Source organism: Drosophila persimilis, unplaced genomic scaffold, assembly GCF_003286085.1.
Source record: "Drosophila persimilis strain 14011-0111.01,24,50 unplaced genomic scaffold, DperRS2 tig00000000-arrow-pilon, whole genome shotgun sequence".
In the NCBI taxonomy this organism is placed as follows: domain Eukaryota; kingdom Metazoa; phylum Arthropoda; class Insecta; order Diptera; family Drosophilidae; genus Drosophila; species Drosophila persimilis.
Window position 1 is genome coordinate 16,358,548 of NW_020825288.1, and position 18,589 is coordinate 16,377,136.

Genomic DNA, 18,589 nt, shown 5'->3' on the forward strand with positions numbered 1-18,589 from the left:
CAAAGGCCCAACGGGTGGCCTCCGGGGGTCAACAATGCCATGAATCTGGGCAAAAACTAGCAAAAACAAAGCAGACATTTTTGCATTCTGCGTTTACATTTCGAGTGCGGCACGGCACAGCGGGGCGACAATTGTCCGGGCACTTGAATGACAAGGACTTTCATTCTTGCAGCTGCAGGGGCACAGGTTCAAGTGTCCCGGCAATTAACACCCCAAGCGGGTACTTCTTACGGTTTTTGGCAACGACGGCAGGAGGTCTCTACAGGTGGCTGGGCCACCCATGAGCCTGGTCCCCTTGTGTCCTTTGTGACTCGAGCCAGGACTTCGTATGCTGTTCCCTGATCATCTATGATCTAGGGAAAGGGACTCCCAATCGATTGACAGGTAGAGGTCTCTGGATATTCAGTTAATCCGTGAAATTTCACACCCGCTGTGGTTTCTGTTTCCATTTCTATCGGGCACAGGTCTCAGGATGGGATGACAATCCTGTTTGCCGAAGGGATTTCCTTCTCTGTAATCCCCTGGGGCCCACTGTTTGTTCTGTCAACTTTATTATCTGTCCGTTTGGCTCATAAAAAAGCCAACAACTTGCCACAGGTACATTTAGCTGATAAAGAACACACACCTACCAACAACATCCAGCTATGATATCAGGCTATGGGCTATAGCTCTGGCGGACTATTCGTCATTAAGCCATAAAAGTGCAGGGAGAAATGAGCCGCAATTAAAGCGCTTGTTGACAAAAGGTCAACAAGTCGATGGAAAGTATACCGTAATTGGAAAACTGATACTAAATCAACAGATCTATGGTCCACAGGCGTGCAGGCTTTCAGGTGTGGGTGGATTAAAGGTTAAAGGCGGTTCAAGAAACGATGGAAACTAACTGAAAACTATAAAAAATCGTTGGAAAGTATTGATAGGCAGTACTTTATAATCTTTGAATAGAGATCTTTGAGGTAAAAGTTAATTAAAATGACTTTTACTTTGATATATCTTTGGTATTTTCCTAGTCTTTGGTTTGACCTTTAACAATTTCTAAATAAAAACCCGTTCGATATTTATTTCTATATTAAATACAGAATCTACCATCAATCATAATTGAATGCGTCGCATTATTCCTGAACACTTGGCTTCCTGGTTACACACCTACGGGCACTACGAGCACTAGTAATCTCCTTTGTTTCACATGATTTATCCCAACCCAGAGACAGGGAATCAGCCCCATGCTCTATCTCGCTTTATGGGATCTATGAGATTTATAGCTGTCATCCAGACAGCTGTACGAGTATATAGGAAATGCATTAAAGACAAATAAATTGAAATTCCAGCATCATGATGAGGATGATGATGATAAGGCCCAGCAACAGCTGGTTGATAATGATGCTGCTGACCCACTGACAGAGTGACACGAGTCGCGAGTGACGAGTGATTTGATTGCTGAAATATAAATCTCAATAGAGTGGTTTCGCGAGTGCATTGTACAAATAAATAAATGAAAAATTATCTTCATTTTGATTTATTTCTGGCGCTTGCAATAAATGAACGGCTCTCTAGCAACATACTGTATAGGTTTGTGGCAACATGCTGTATAGGTTTGTAGCAACATTCTGCATAGGTTTGAAGCAACATTCAGTATATGTTTCATAGGATCTTCAGCAACATTCTTAGGTGTTGATGTAGCAACACTTATACTCTCCTTCTAATATTATTACTCCATTCTTTAGCAACATGCTGGCAATGTTGCGAAAGCGTAAGGACACAAAGATCCCAGTGGATGAAAAAGCATCCACAAATCGTCAATTTTTGGGTGGATTAAAGATTGATTATAGACTAAAAACCTTTTAAAACAAGAAAGAAAAGGGGAATAAACCTTTTTTCGGCTTAAATAAACAGCTCTGCATATTTTTGGTCAACAATTTATGGATTTTCTGTATGAATGAGTAAAAAATATTAATTAAAAGGTTCAGGTATTCCGCCAAAATTCAAAGAATAGAGAAAACACTTTTTTGAGAACATTCCTTTGAAAAATATTGATGTAAAAAGCAATTTCTTTGGTATACATTTTGTGGGATTTCTTTCTGTTCACATCAAATCCCCTTTCTCTCTCTTTCTCTTTGTTATTTCTGCAGATTTCTGTCTTCTTTTCCTCCATATACGCACAATGCAAGGAGAGAAAATTGCACATAAACATTGTTCTTTCCATTTCTGGACAAACCTCGTCCCGCCCCGCCCCGCCCCTCCGCCGCGCAGTGTAGGAGGGCCATATAAAAGAACTTGGCTCGAATGGAGGAGAAGTTGCTTGTGGCTGCTGGCTTCTGTTTGCAGTCGAGCTCTCTGGGAACTCTGGCAGCAGGGCCAAAAAAGGAAACAAAATGCATTGCGACGATGGTTGGGAATGGCTTCGACGGGCCCGCTGCTGGCCATAACGGACTCTTTATGTGGTCAATGATCCTTGAGCATACGCATTCGCCTCGCTTCGCTCTTTCTCTCTCCCTTTGTTTGCATACAAAAAAGCGGAAACGCAGCGAATAAAGCAGAAAAACAATCTTAAACAAGTAGCCAAAAAGAGGCGGCTGAACGGGTTTCTGGGGGCGTGTCTGTTCATTCACATATTGGGAAAATGCAAGGCCCGCAGTTGTTGCAAAGAGTCACAGGCACGCCCCTTAACGCCGGTCCTTCCATAATTACCATTATGCCACGCACCGCCTCAGATCCTCCCTCTCTCTCCCTCTCTCTCTGTGACAGGGCCGGGAATAATTATCATAATTTGACACAGCCTCAAAGGCACAGACACAGAACTGGGTCACATCCCAGCCATCGCCTGCCAACCGGAACTTTGGCCAACAAAAAACCAAGTTATGGGCGAAAACTTTCATGAAAAACTAAGTGAATTTGTGAGGTTTTCCTCTGGCATATCTGCATACTATATGGGGAGAACAGTGTTCAGTTTTGAGTTAAGGGTTTAGTTAGTTTTCAATTTTCTATGCCCTGGCCACACTTCATGGCCTGGCCAAGAGCGAGCGTCAACCATTTTTGGCTACGAATCATGTGTCAAGCATTTGTTGGAGTTCATTAATATTTTGCCAACGACTTTCGGCCATTAAATCATGGCTTTGGCCTTGGCCATTTTTGGTTAGAGAATATTCTGTTTTTGGTCTGCCAAAAAAAAACTTGTTAAAAAAAAGCAAGAGAGACTACCAGATTGGAATAGGGAATACTTTGGGTTTGTTTGGTGAGCAGAATGAACAATTAGCAGAAAAGCTACCTTTGTGTAAGAGCCATCTCTTCAGGGTTCCATTCCAATCTTCAGGGTGAATTTTGAACCTCAATCGGAACGTTTTTGTCGAGGCGCATGCATTTTTAGGGCTAAGCAACACTGGGAGAGAGCACAAGGCTGCTGTCTCAGCCACGACTGGGAATGCTTTTCTTTTTCTAAATTAAATAGAAAATATCTTTGTTAATGATTCTGGGTTTTCGGTTTAAGAGTATCCTTAAACCCTTCACAATTTCAGGGGGCAGAAGGGCAAATGAAAGGCAATCTCCAACTCGAATAGTCTCAGTAGATCTACCATTATTTCCAGATATGGTACATATTATCCATTAAACAAATCCAAATCTGCAAAGACCACAACTCCAAAAACTCTCGAGTCATTAAAAAGAGTGTTGTTTCCTTGAAGAATTACATATTCCACACATACACATCTTAAAGCATTCCTTATACGATTCTGTTCTTATGGAATCTATTGGGCACATGCCATCCCATGCCAAAGTCAAAGAACTCATAAAACTCGAGCCACAAGGCCAATTGTCACACCCCCAAAGCCCTCCTCTCGCCAAGAATTCGATGCCACAAAAACTGGGTCGCAAAAGAAGAAAATTTGTAAATATTTGTCATCAATGGGGAGGGCAGGGAGGTTCTTATATGCATATAACATATGTACTATATATATTCATATACTTTTCATACGTTTACCCGAGTACAATCCTTCGTTTATTGATTTTTCTTTGACTCAAACTAGAGATAGGAAGAACAAAAGCGGGTAAAACCCACAAAGAGATTCTCAAATTCTCTGGCTTTATTGCATTTTAAGGTTAAAGGTTAAATTTTTGCAGGAGAACGGTGAAAATAAACAAATAAATAGCCATATGCCATGTACTGCTATCATGACAAACAGCTGTTGGGCCCAAAACAAAAGGCAATAATGCGAAATGGCAGGCAAGACGACGGGCAACAGCGAGGGGAGGGGAAAGAGAGGCGAACAATGATTATGCAGATGATGACGACTCAATTCAGGCCACAAAACAATTTTCCTACTTTTATTTTCGGTTACCATGGATCTCTGGGAGGGTTAGAGGATGGAATATCTTCAAGGAACTTGGCAGTTTATAAAATCTTTAATGGATCTCTGGTATAGGTATAGGTATAGGTCATAGAATCTTTCATTTCTGTGGGGTATCAAGAGTACTATGCTGAAAGGCAATCGCCCTTAAGGGGCACTCTCTTGGGTGTTTAATGGGTTTCTTCACCAAAAGGAATCAGGAAAAACATAACGATTGATTCATTGACAAAAAAAATGCCATACATCTTTTATGTGTATCGATTTTAACGATATTTATAGCTTTTATCGATAAATTATGCCTAATTTCGATCATTCAAAGCCGATTTCGATCATTTAATTATATTATTGGTAATTTAATAATTAAAAAAATATCATATTTACAAAAAACATCAAATTTGTAAAGTTTTAGATAAATAGAAATCGGAAATATTTCAGTATACTTCACAGGACCATTTCTGTAGTCAGTCTTGACTTAAATTCGAACAACAAAATTTCAATATTATAGAAAAAAAGAAATTTATCTGAGGAGAATTGCCATTCACGTGTGAACGTTGTATAGAACCTCCCAGTGGGATAATAAATTATGGAACGTGATACGGTTACTAGTCTGTTTTAGTAAATGGCTTTCTTTGGTCTATAAACAATCCATAAATATCTGAAATTTAGTTTCAATTTATTTATGTTATCGGTAATTTAACAATAAAATAATTTGCATATTTGCATACAAATTATCAAATTGTTTGAGTTTTAGAAAATATTTCAATATTATAGGGAAAACAGAAACAGAAATTGATAATCTGGAAACCTAGATAGAACCTCCTAGTGGAGGTTCCTCCTCCTACATGATGGAACGTGATACGGTCTGTTTTAGTAAATGACTTTCTTTGGTCTATAAACAATCCATAAATATCTGAAATTTAAGCAGAATTCGGGTTCCATCAGAGTATTTAATGGTTCGTTCTAGTACTCCCAGTCGCATATATTTTAATGCACATGTTTTTGTGTGTATTTTTCGGAAAAACAGAACTGCGATTATGAGTATTTGATAAGAGCTGTTCTTATTGTAGTTGTTGCTCCACTGCCGGGCATTAATATTTTCGGTGTGTATTCGTCGTGTGTTCCCGTTAGAGAAGCGGAAAGCTGACACAAATACGAAGCTTGCAAAATAAAAACACATTTTAAATAAAAGACATAAGCAAACCCTCCAACAACTGCGATTAACATCTGTTTTGTTCTGAGTCACCGATGGCCTGGCCTGCGTCTGTCCGGGCCCGCCACGGCCCGTCCCGGCCCGGCTCGGCCTGTGTCTCTGGTCTGAGCAGGAAGTATGGTTTTATGGGCTTACCTGCAAGAACAAAGAAAGGGGAAAATATGATTAAATTAGCATTGAGGAAAAGGATTAAAACGCAGACTGCAGTTGGGAGGGAGAGATGTGTATCTGTCTGCCATAATGATTAATAACCCATTAATACAGCGACTCGAAGTGGGTCTGCGGCGCCCTCTAAAATGCATTTACAGACAGAAACAGAAACAGAAACAGAAAAAGAGCAACAGCTTTCCCAGATCCGTCAAAAGTGAACCAAACACGCTTCTCAAATAAATCATCATTCGTACAAATCGAGAGCTCTACTCTCTCCCTATCTCTTTCTCCCTCTTCACCAAAGGACAACAAAAGTGTGAGAAACAAGTTGAGAGCCGACTCGGTGGGGAGCGGTGGTGGTGGGGAGGGAGAGGGGAGGAGACTTGTCACCAGAGAGACAGACACAAGGCTGTGGGCAATTAATGTTAGCAAATTGTTGGGGCCATACCCTGTACGGGCAGGGGTTCAGGGGTATATGGCTTATGGGATACAGAGGTATCAATAGCTCTAGAAAGGGGTTATAGAAGAGACGGAGAGAGTAAGAGTAGATACGAGACAGGATAGAGATCCCATTTATGGGAGAAGCTTTATTTCTATCATCTCTAGCATAATTTTGACCATCCTGGCATGTTTAGAGATCTAAAATTTGCTCAATATTGCCTTCCAGTTTGTTAGAATTATCTATTGAACTGTTATCCAAACTCTTTAAGTGCTCATTCTGCTTCAAACATAATTTTTTCCCCTTCAAACAGCTGTCTGTAGAGTATTTTCTCCTCAGTAAGAGGTATCTTTTGGTCGCAATGTCTGCCTAAGCATTCTACTTGCTTTTTGTTTAGCTTAAAGTGAAATCGATATCATTTATTGCATAGCGGAAAAATGGTTTCAGTTGCCGCCGACGGCATTTCAAGTTTTGGGCCGCCTACCCTCTTTTCTCTCTCCCACTGTGGCTGTATCTCTTGCCCGCAAAGTGAAACATTTCGCTATTTGAAAAATACAACAAAATTCGAGAAAATCTCCGCAGCTTTAATACAATTTTCAAAATCCAAATAAAAATCTGATAAAAATAGAAATATTTTGCACAAAATATGGCATCCATTGCGTTACACTCCAATAAATAGAAATAAAAATAATAAATACGAACACACAAGAAAATGTTGCATAAAGTGGGGGAAATTTATCAACAAAAAACCAAATTGCTTTCAGCTTTTGGCCAAACAGCAAACGTGTTGCCAATTAATTGTGATGAATGTGGTTAGGCTTTGGTTTGGTTTGGTTTGGTTTATTTTTACTTTTCTTCATAAAAATATGAGTTTTGGACAGCGTTTCATTAAAGTTTATCCGGTCCGAGGGGCAGGCTTTTGGGGCGCACTCCACAAAAGGCATTCGGAACGGGTTCACTGAACGAATTTAATTGATTTACTTGTTTTATTTTATTTTGCCTCCAACTAATTGCTTGGACTGGGACTGGGACTGGGATGATGACGAGAGTCGACGATGTTGAATGGTCGGAATCCTCAGCTCAATTGCTGCCACAAAATAAATACTAAAGAGAGCCGTCTGTTGAGGGGTTTCTGTATTTAAAGGCTATTTAATTGCTAATTACGTCAATGCGTTTGCTTTAATTAAACCAGGCGGCAGGACCGGGTAGGACCGGGCAGGAGACGACGAAGCTGCAACATTAATTTAAGTCCAAGATTAAGCGACCAAAACAGAGAGACAGAATGAGAGAGAGGAGGCTGCTCCTCCCACAGGAAATGGCATAAATCAAAGGCGCGACACAGAGAAAAAAATCAAGAAGGATAGCAGCAAAAGGCACAGAACTGGCAAATACTCTGCCAGATAGAGAGACCACAAGGAGAAGCATGGCCAGAAAATGGCTAGAAAATACAAAGCATATCCCAGTGGACCAAAACTTCGTAAACGATATCGCAAACGAGAGTTACGCGAAACTCAGCCGTGTAAAACTATCCAATTAAGATCTGAAAACGATACGAAAATGAACCACTAGTTGCTCAGTTTGTGGCCGTGAAAGTTTCATTTTCGATAGCTCAAAAATTGATATTTTGCGAGCCTTTTATGATATCTTTTGCGAGACTTTTGCGAGCCTTTTATGATATCTTTTGCGAGCTTTTTGCAAGCCGAAAGTAATATAAAAAGGGATGCAAAATTGTTGTTTGTTTTGTAATTTAATTTTAATTATTTTTATTTGTAATTTTTATAGTACAATGTATAGATGATTTAGATTAGTGAAACTGTCTTTGAAGGCAGTCGTTCGATTGAAGAAACCAGGGAGGAGTTTACCTATGGCCACACCCTTCCACTTCACGGCGAAAAACCTCGAAACAACTCACTTTTCTTGGATTATCTTCGAGAATAAATATTTTCCCCAATGAATGCTCATGACTAAACATGTTGCGCGTCATACAGCTGCACCCCTCGGTCGTTATAAGCTCTGAAAACTGTTTCTCTCACTGCAACTTCTAATCGAAAACGGAGTACCCTTTTTAAGGCTATAAAAACAAATCCCAAGCCAAGGCTGCAATGGGGTGGGGTGGGGCGTGGCCCTGGCGTGGGCGTAAGTGCTGCAAGGGGCGGAGGGGGGGGGACAACAAAAATAAAAGGAGAAATGAACGCAAATGAAAACATTTGTAAACTAAATAACGCGGACACGCCTCACACCTCTCTGCCACTCCCACTTGCCCCCCCCCTGGGGGCACACACCTTGAAATAACTCGCTTATATGCAAATTCTCGCCGCTCTGTATTCCAATGCAGAAACTCTGGGGTGTGGGGTGTGGGGGGCTGCCGGGTCATGTCACGGACGTGTTCCAAGGACAAAAGGGTTGCCTAGCATATCTGAGAAGGACTCTGCATCGTTAATGCCTCTGCCAGATTCTGCAATTTTATCTGAAAAACATGCATCTATAAGATACATATTGTATGTGGCACTTCGGTGCTCGTTCATTGTGCAATTAGCTATGCCCCCACCCCCTGCTACCCGCAGCACCACGACTGCACACATCCAAGGACTCATAAATTAACACCCTTTTTTGTTCTTTTCTTTCCCTCAGATATGCTGCCCCTTCGCCCTTCTGCCACTGTCTTTCTGGTTGTACTTTTGTTTTTGTTTTGACACAATCGATAAGAATCTCGGGCTGGAAATTAATTGCGGCCACAGGGAAAGGGGTAGGACGCAACAGCCATCCATCCATCCATCCAGTGGGGAAGGGCACACTGCCAGTTTTCAGAACTGTTGCAGCCACAAGGACGCACACGTGCAGCAGCTGGTAGAAGCACTGCCAGAACGGAACAGAAAAGAAAACCCTAGATTCCCAGAAGTAACAGAGTATATTTCTGCAATGAAATAGAGGGTCAATCTTCTTGGATGTTCATCAGCAATGGACGTGCTTTAAAGCCCCACAAAAAGCCAAAAAACCAGAGCCCACATCATATGATATATGAGAGATCACAACCGTTAGAGGAATGTCCTTCTTTCAGCTCCCAAAGTAGGTCCAAACCATGGAAAAAAAGTGAAATCTTCGTATAAAACATGAAAGAAAAATCAATGCAACTTTCTTTTTGAGATGAAAGCGAAGAAGCGAACGAGCATGACGGGTTGAAAAAAAAATACCCCAACACTCTATAGAGCCGAAAAGGTTTCCTCTGATCCGCTTTAAATTGCACGACAATTAGCATCGAGAGGCGGAAATGATCCGGGGGAAAATGATGACTCGCCGGAGAAGATTTTCCGTCGTCTGCAAATTGAAGCTAATTGGGTTGTAACCTTTCTGCCTTTTGCCTCAATTAAGAACAGCCCAAAAGATGAAAGAACTATGAAAGATCACTATCTCTCTCGCTCAAGAGAAGACTGGATTGACCAGTTTATTCGTAAGATATATTCGCGAGAATTGCCAGATGATTCATATACGAAAGTTCTACGAAACGGGTGCTGTGTTGCTAATAAAGAGAAAGAGAGAAAGAGAGAGATCTCTGTGTCAGGCGCCTACTCTAAAAGATATATATTTTAGATGGCATATTGTTTTCGCTGTTGGATGAATCTTTTTTTGTCAATGAAGTGGAAGACCCAGGGGCCACAAGCAGTAGCCCTCTGGGGTAGCAGCACCTCGTTGACCCAATTGAATTGAGCAATTTCTGTGCTGGTTATTAGATTTCATGCTGTGCCTTCAATTGTATCTGTCAGATGGCTATCCCGCGCACAATTTGCATTTGCTCTGCCGACTGCACGCATCTCTCAGATACTTATGCCTTGTTCTAGAGCGTAATTATCTTTATGGTGTAGGAATCATCATAAAATTAAGCCAATTTACACAGCCAACAAGACAGGAAGTTTGCTCCAAATAAAAGACTAGAAAATTTACGATTGCTTTTTCCTAGAGATTGTTTGTTAAGACGTAGTTTCGAAATGAAAAATTAATCATTAATCGAACCAATTGATGGGCGAATTTCAGTTCAAAATATGGGGAATACCCCGCACAATGGTGGACGATTGTTTGCCCTTCCTACATGGCAAATATTATACAATATTAATCATATTTGTTGGCACATCAAATCCGTATAAAGCCAAGGCTTGCTCTCCGGGTTTGGGCAACCGATGAACAACCGTTCAATCAACCCTCTCAATCAACACAGCAGCGATGGAGGGAGACAACTTGTCGCTGGTTGAATATTTGATTATTTTCATTCCAGCCACAACTGCCACCAGAACTTCGTTATCGAATTGCGTGGCAAACGGCAGAGGCAGAGGCAGAGGCAGAGACGGAGGCATCGATGCAATTAGCAAAAAAATTGGAGCAGAGAACGGCTTGAAGGCAGGAAATTGGAGCGGATCAGGGAGAGAGAGAGAAGTCTTAGGAACGAGCACAACAACAGAGACCGACACGCTCTATATACACCATCCTATGAGCTGCGGCAAGCCATCGATGCAACGCCGATTGCAACGCGTAATTGGCATTTTATATAATTCCACATTAATTGCCTCACGGAACTAATCAACGCCGATGCTGACGCCGCTGCTGACGCCGCTGCTGACGTCGCACTACTGTGTAATGTCCGGCGTATTCGATTCAGCAATTAAATAATAAACAATACAGAGTTCTCTCAATGAAATCGTCACAGGTTCGTGTGATTCATTGTGCTTTTCCACTATAGACCGAAGTGCAGCTGAGACTCAGGGCACGTGCACCACCCGCCCGCAAATGGGGCTCCGTGAGTCATTGCCTTGGGAAGGATACAAAGGAAAATAGTGGCAGGTGTTGGCCTGCCCAGGGGAGAGCTCCATTGCTAAGATTAATTTACGTGGGGGGGCCAAAGGTCGTACTTTATTCTGGGAAAACCACTTTTGTCTGTGACTAATACCCTCCCCCACCACTAGAACATTTCAAATGATGCGAAATGACATTGTTTCGGTGGTGAAATTTCCCACAAGTGAATGGAGCGATTCGGCATTGATAGATAGAAAATCAGGTGCTACTTTCTGTGAAAGCTGAAGACCCATTGAATCTGTAGAGAAATCCTAAAATTTCAGAAACAATCCAACTTTAATTTCCAACCAAATTATAGGGCATTACAACGCCTTTGCCCATGAACAAATCAACGGCCCTTCTCGTAATGCCTTTCTATCTGGCTAATAGACCAGAAACCTCCTCAAACTTTCCCCTCAGTGCTCTCTCGCACTCGTTGTGCTGCCATGCTTGAACATGCGAGTGTGTACGACTCTAGTGCCATAAATTCTTGAAAAATACATTAATTTCTCTATATAAATAAAGCTCTCCACTTTACTCCCCCTCCTCGCCCACTTCATGTTAAATAGTATTTTATCAGCTTTTGAAGCATGTACTGCACATCCGGCGGATATCTTGTGCCTATGGGGAGCTTTAATAAAACAAAGTTTTATTGCAAGAATTCCAGTAACGAGACGAGAGGCAGAGAGAGAGGAAAATTACCCCAGATAACCATTGAAAGCCGTACTTTCAGTTTACTTGAACTTCACATTTTACATAACTGCAATTAACTAATGCCAGCTAATGAGTGAGTTTAATGATTGAGTGAGTGAACAAAGAGACACGTGCCGGGTGCAAATTTTGGCTTAGGTAACACATGTGGCAGGGAAACCGAGTTACATGTGTATAACACCACGGAAAACAGTTATTCACACGCGGTGCTACGAGTTTGGAATTTTTCAAATACAATTTTAGATCGAATCAGTATTATTCTGTAGTAATTTAAGTTTCAGATAGTTCTGTAAGATTAAATAAATATAGATATTTTAAGATGGTTTGATCATATACATAATTATGGTAGCTCAAAAGAGGAACCCAAGTTACCAAATGTTCAAATGTGTACCGTTGTTCTTACTCATCTCATCTCCTCTTTTCTCTGCTATCTTTATTCGTTATTCGTTAATTGATAAACGCGCTCGAACAATGCAACCCACTCACTCACTCAGCAGAAGGAGGACACAAGAAGAAGCTCGCTCTCTCTCCCTCCCTCTCACCGCTGCTGCTCTAATCTCTGTGCTTTGTCTGCTCTGCTCTTCGCTCGGGTCTACTTTATGGTTCGTTGGCTTTGCTGGGTGCGTCGGCTGCTTATCGCACACAGATGCATCGAGGAGAACTTCTTCCCCCCCCTTCCTGCACCACTCCTAAGCTTCAGCCCAACGGTGAGTGCATTTTAAATAAGGCGAAGGAGTGGGAGAAATAAAAGATGCAGCTCCCGAAAGAAAAGTGTAACACTCGAAAATGCTTGAGATAAAAATAAAATGGAAACCAATCGAGAGAATCAAGAGAGCTGAGCGTGGAAAAAACATCACGATATTAGCGCCGGCATGTTAATTCAATTAGCTCTTGGCTGGCGCTTTTGGCTCTCTTTTCGGTGTTTATGGGTTCAAGATTTTTGGTTTAATTTGTTGCTGCTTTGTTTACCCACGACAGAAGGCAGTGCTTGATCGCACAGAGGTTTACCTTTCCGACCATTTAGCATATGGTCAACATATAAAAGCGACCACAGACATCAGCCCTGACCTAGCACAACATTAATATGAGAGGTGGAGGCGTTTATGTAGGTAATCGCCCGACTTGGACTTGGTCTAGCGATAAGGTCGGTCTCTACGTGGAAAATATTATGTCTCAATGATTTGCAGGGTAACATTATTCAGAGAAATTTCTGAAGAATATTCTTCAGTTCTTGAAGTTTTATCTACATATATTACTATTAATCCACTGTAAATACTACATTACAGTACTTCTTTCGCCGGAAACCATACGTAATGCGTAATCAAGTGCGGAGTGACCTTAATTTCTGTGGCACGCTTTCTTTAAATCAAAAGCTGTTGATGGAGGATCACTAATGAACGAAGGGTTTGTCAAAAGGTTTCAGCAAACAATTGGACGGTACACTGTACGACTGCACACCCACATCATAATAGACAGAGGTGTTATGGCTCAACATTTAACACCTCCCACACACTCGTTCTCGGGGCTTTCGCTTTTTTCTTTGGTTTCTGGAAAAGCTTTGGGCTTGTACTCGAAATTTGTAACTGTGTAAATAATTATCCACCGAAAAAAAACACACCAAAACAAATGCACAAAAGGGCCAGCGGCAGACAGCAGGCCACAAAATCCGGCCAACGAAAACTTAAAAAAGTTTTGTAAAAGGAAAATATTGTATAACGGAAACGTAAACAGAAAATTCGGTTTGTATTTTACAGTTCAGTGACCCTCTAAAGAGGCGTCGACTGCGACGGGGACAGCGACGGGGACAGCGACAGCGACGTCATCAGAGTAGTGGATGGATGAGCAGTTGTTTTTTGCTCTCGTTGCTGCTGTCATACCCCGTGGCGAACGAGTTTAAGGGTGTATAAGCACCCAAGAGTGTGTGGAGCATAAGTGCCAGGGACTCATCGTCACTGGGTATCTCCTTGTCGAGGCGGCACTCGCTTTGAGCGTTCTCTCTTGTGTAGTTTTGCAGCAAAAACACCTACGCACACACCCGAAGAGAGGGACATCGAGCGTGTGCCAGAGAGTGCCTCTCAGTGCGTGGCTCCCGCTCGCTCTCCCGCTGGACGGCACAAAATTGCAACATTGGCAACGTATGGAAGGTAAATTAGCCACTGTCCCCGTCCGGACTAAAAGCACTGACCATAACCAGGAAGAGGTTTGCTCTCTCCCTTCCCCGCTGCTCGGTTCACTCCAGCGTGATGTCGCATTTCCGTTGCAAATATTTGTTGCTGTCGCATCCCATTACGGATGCCAGTCAATAGTTCTCCTCGGGTCTCGTCTCTCTGTCTCTCTGTCTCTCTGCATAAATTAACCAAAGAGCGGAGAACCGAAAGAGAGTGAGTGCCATTGCCCATTAAGATCCCGCTGCCGTCCCCAGCTCTGTTTGTCCTCCATCTTTATGATTATTTATTCACTTGATTGCATTTGGTTTTTCTCTTCATCTCTACCTGTTTCCCCTCTCCCACTCCATCGTGCTCTTTGCTTCTTTTATTTTGATTAATCATCGTCAGGGCTGTACTCTCCTCTCACCTTGCTCTCTGCCCTGCCGCTGTCTGTCCTTCACTTTCTTTGATTTTATTTTACTTCACTCCAGCCCCACCTCATCCGCTGCTCAATCGTGCATTGCATTGGCATTGCACAAGCGATAACAACAATGGATGCAATGCATCTCCACCCCCCCACCCCCCACGAAGGGCATCGCATCTCTTTCTTGTGTATTTGTTTAGAGGAAATTTCTGCTGCAACGGAATTTCCTCCTGTTCCTGGCATAAACAAAGTCTTTCAAGTGCTTTTTCTATGATTCGTGTTGAGAATTCTTCTTCCTGCTTTACCTCTTTGATTCCCCTCCACTGATGGTGGGTGGAGAACAAGGGCATATTGGTTTCTTTGGTGTCATTATTATTATAAAATACGAACAAAGAAATAACATTTTCTTATATCTGATTGTAGGGGTTGAGAGCTTTCTACTTGTTTCCTTTAACGTCGACTTGCAGAGCTCTTTCCCTCGATGACTAATGCAATGACAATCCAATGACACTTTGGGGTTGTCTGGCCAAAACTCACCCCGCACTAAGTATATGGAAATAGAGTCATAAATAACTTGAGTGTTTCCCTCTTTCGCCCTTCGATACAGATCCCACAGTCCACCCTGCGCCGGCTGTGTCTCTCTGGCTTAATTAAGGCCGCAATCATTTTAGGCTTAATCTCCGCAAATGTTAAGGTCACACTCGAGACCTGTTCGAGGGAACCACCCTCCGCTTAGGGCTGATAATCGCGGGGTATACCCTGAGCACGTGCCTCGGTCAAAAGTGAATCCTGGCACGTGTCCTTCTTTCTGCCACAAACAAAAACAATTCCCGGCAACTAAATGTCCATCGATTTCCATCTACAATAAATGATTTAATTTTTAAATGCAATAATGTTCCATTCAATTATTAAATTTCGTAAATTTGCCTTAATTTTTCGTATTATTTCTTAATTGCTACGCCCGCCGTTCGACCAATGTTTTCCATGTCGATTTCCTAGACTCTCCCAGACATTTCTTGTCACGTTCTTGGAGGCGACGCAATTTATGCAAATGTTGTACAATTCCGAGGCCTGGGCCTCTCGAACAGACAGACTTCTACTAAAATATGCATGCTCAGAGGCTTCCGTTTCGATTCGATCTAGAGACGGGGAACAGCCCCCCCCCCAGACACAGACAAAGAGAGAGATAGAGATAGAAGCTCTTTCGATTTAAATTCTTTTGACCTGACTCAATCAAGACGAGCTTACTGGAGATCCATCTGTAAATTGAGTTCGGTTTCAATTAAGTTTTGCTCATGATGACGGACTGATGGCTGACCACTCGAGTTGTTTCCTAGGCTTGTTTTCAGGCTTAGATCGCTGCTTGGAAAAGCGGGAAAACTGTTCAAGTGTCATTCAGGCCGATAGACTGATAGATTCTAGTTCTGGCTCCCACGCTCTGAGCCAACCAGTCCATGTCCAACAAAAATGCATTGCCGCATATTAATGATCCTCTTGTCTTGCCTTGTGCTTGTGATAATGATAATGGTAATGGTGGAGTGTTGCCACTTGGGTAAACAGCAATACAGCAGTGGACAACGCCCGAGAAAAGAGGCGTGGCCAGTGTGTAGATGTCCCAAGAAAGTCAATGAAATGCTTGGGAAATATGGAAACAACGGCTACTGCTGGTTCCAGTTGGCCTAGAAACGATTTCGTATGACACAAAAACAATAATTATGAGCCCTGAGTATCTTGATGTCGTTTCAAAAAGAAGCCACAGAGAATTTTGAAATTTCTTGATTTGTCCATGGGGCTGTTCTTTGCCAATAATCTTTCCTTTCCTTTTTTTTGAATTGTGCCACAGCTCCCGCCCACTTTTGAGCCACGAATGTTACTTCACTCGAACAACTTGGTTTTTTTTTTTGGCTATTACGGCCTGTTGCCACTGTTGTCGCTGCCGCTGCTGTTGCCATATAATTGCGCAAATGATATAAAAATTGTTAAGAAAATAAAAATGGAAAAAAATAATCATCAACGAAATCGCACACACAACAAATCAAACAAACAATGACAACGAAACGAGTTGGCCAAAAGCGGAGTTGGGCCAGAATGGCGGTTCGAGTGTGCGCTTAAGGCGCTGACCTTTTGGGGCCAGAACTGATGACAATGAAAAGACATAAAAAATAAAAAAACATTTAACGCTTGCCAGTACCAAAGAACTGTCTGTTGACCCACAAAAAGAGCGGCATTTTGTGTGGTGGCAAAAAATTAAAGAAAGTTTCTCAAAAAAAAAAACCGAAAAAAATCTGCCACAATGAGAGTAAAAGTAAAGCACGCCATTGCATTCACAATCGATTTTTACTTTGGCCCAAACATAAGAAATAAGCGAGAAATAAAGAAAAGAAAAAGGGCCATCAGATCTGGTACGTGCGAGGAAGGCAATCAACGAATTTGCATGGAAAGTGTGATCCCCAGGGGCGCCTCTCTATCGCCGCACTACGTGAGATTTTGATAGACCCAACAATGAGATAAACAAGCTGCTAATAGACCACAGACAGCACACTCAGCGTAATACTAATCAAAAAGGAAAAGCGAAAACTACTCCCACTGATAAGCCAAGTGGCAAGTGCCCCGACCCCACTGCTGTGCTCGAGGGGCGAAGGAGGAGCTACGGAGTGTGCCTCTATCTCTGGTGTCTAGTCTGTGTCCAGGCTGGAAAAGGCCCTAAAACAGCTTTGTTGTGGAACAAGCAGACGTCGGAATAGAAGCTGGTTTTTCAAGGTTGTTCAAACCGGCAAGAGCTTAACAAATGAGAGAGGGAGCCACAGTGGTTCAAGCTTGTATGAACCTATATTCTCAGAGAGAATAAACGAAACCTACCACTGCACTTATTACTCCTCTATACCGACCCCAAAGTGACTAAGACATGACTAACACTTGGCCCAAAAATGTTATCTATTTAACCAAAAATAAGAACCACATTCATTTGCTAAGCTTTAACCACTATACCGCCCTGCTGGGCCCTCTGCCTGCTTCTGGGCTGCAACTTGAATCGAGTTTTGGGGCCTGCAGATCCAATTGGAGCTGGGACTCACCTTTTGACTTGGCGGCGCTGTCAGCTGTGGCCTCCGCAACCCCACAGTGCTGCCAACATATGTTGAGCGAGAGCAACAACAGTGCCAGCAGTTGCAGCTGGAAACACGCAGACCGGGACTTGGATCGAGACATGTTCACAGAGTCCACCATGCCGTCGGTCCTACGATGCTGATGATGGGATGGATGGTGTCTCCTCCTCCTTCTCCTCCTGTTCGTTGTTGTTGTTGGGCGAGTGTTTGCTTTCGTTTCGTGGATGAGCAGCGCGGTAAGTAATAGTACAATTTGTTGTTCTCTCGCGGGGGCACAAGTGGTGACATCACACTTCCCGTGTCAGTGACGGCTCAGCTGCTGCAGGCTTCCGCATGATGCTTACACAGCACAAATACCATCTCCTCTCCAGGGGGAGTTGTGAAGTGCGGGGCGTGGCGGGTTTCCGAGATGAATTAAAAAAACAGGATGTGCTGCCGCCATTCACAAAATACCGCAAGAACAAAATCCAATCAACAACAACAATAACACTGCACTCACTCCCGATTCGCGAAGCAAACGTAAACAACAACAAATATTATAACGGGCTTTGAGCTATCTCTCTCTCTCACGCTCTGGCGCTCTTGCGCTATCTATCTCTTCAGCTGCTGCTGCTGCTTCTGCAAGTTTTTGCTTATTGGAATTTCCATTCCTGGGCCATGGGGGCAATGATTAGGGGAACAGCTCTATTATGTCACGTATCAAGCACTGGGAATCAACCAAATTTAACCAGTTTGCATTTATTTTCGGGCCGATTAACTCAATTTATTTAACACAAATCGCTCTTTCACTCAGGCCACAAACACACGCACGCAAACAGCAGCACCACGAAGCACTCAACACGCACACAACCGCTCAATTCAAAAAAACGCTGGTAACTGCGAAAGAACCGTAATTTGAGTTTGTGTTTACACACTGTTTACATTTGCTCAAATAATTACATGACAACTACATGATGGGAGGAAAAATAGGGTATGGGCCACAGGCGAAACGGCTCAGAAAATGCAACGCATGCAGGTAAAATCCGCCCCTTTCGCTAAATATACCTTGTCTATACAGTCACATTTTCAAAATATACCGTAAATATACTGACGAATTCAAGTTCCATTCTACATATTCCTCGATTTTGATATTCCGAGGAATATTACTAGCTAGATAGAATATTTAGCCATGCCCACATAATTTTATACGATTAATGAATCAATTTTCTACGAGATTGGATAGTTTTTAATCCTTGCTTTTATT

General features: G+C 42.4%; 1 protein-coding gene across 1 annotated transcript in view; it reads right to left on the reverse strand.

Annotated features, from left to right (window-relative positions):
- Positions 1-17,467, reverse strand: part of LOC6587971 (disintegrin and metalloproteinase domain-containing protein 12) — a 33,962-nt gene extending 16,495 nt beyond the window's left edge. The window contains exon 1 of the mRNA XM_026987309.1: positions 17,317-17,467. Coding sequence (XP_026843110.1) covers positions 17,317-17,467 — 151 coding nt within the window. The remainder of the gene's footprint in view (positions 1-17,316) is intronic.
- Between the last annotated feature and the right edge of the window lie 1,122 nt (positions 17,468-18,589).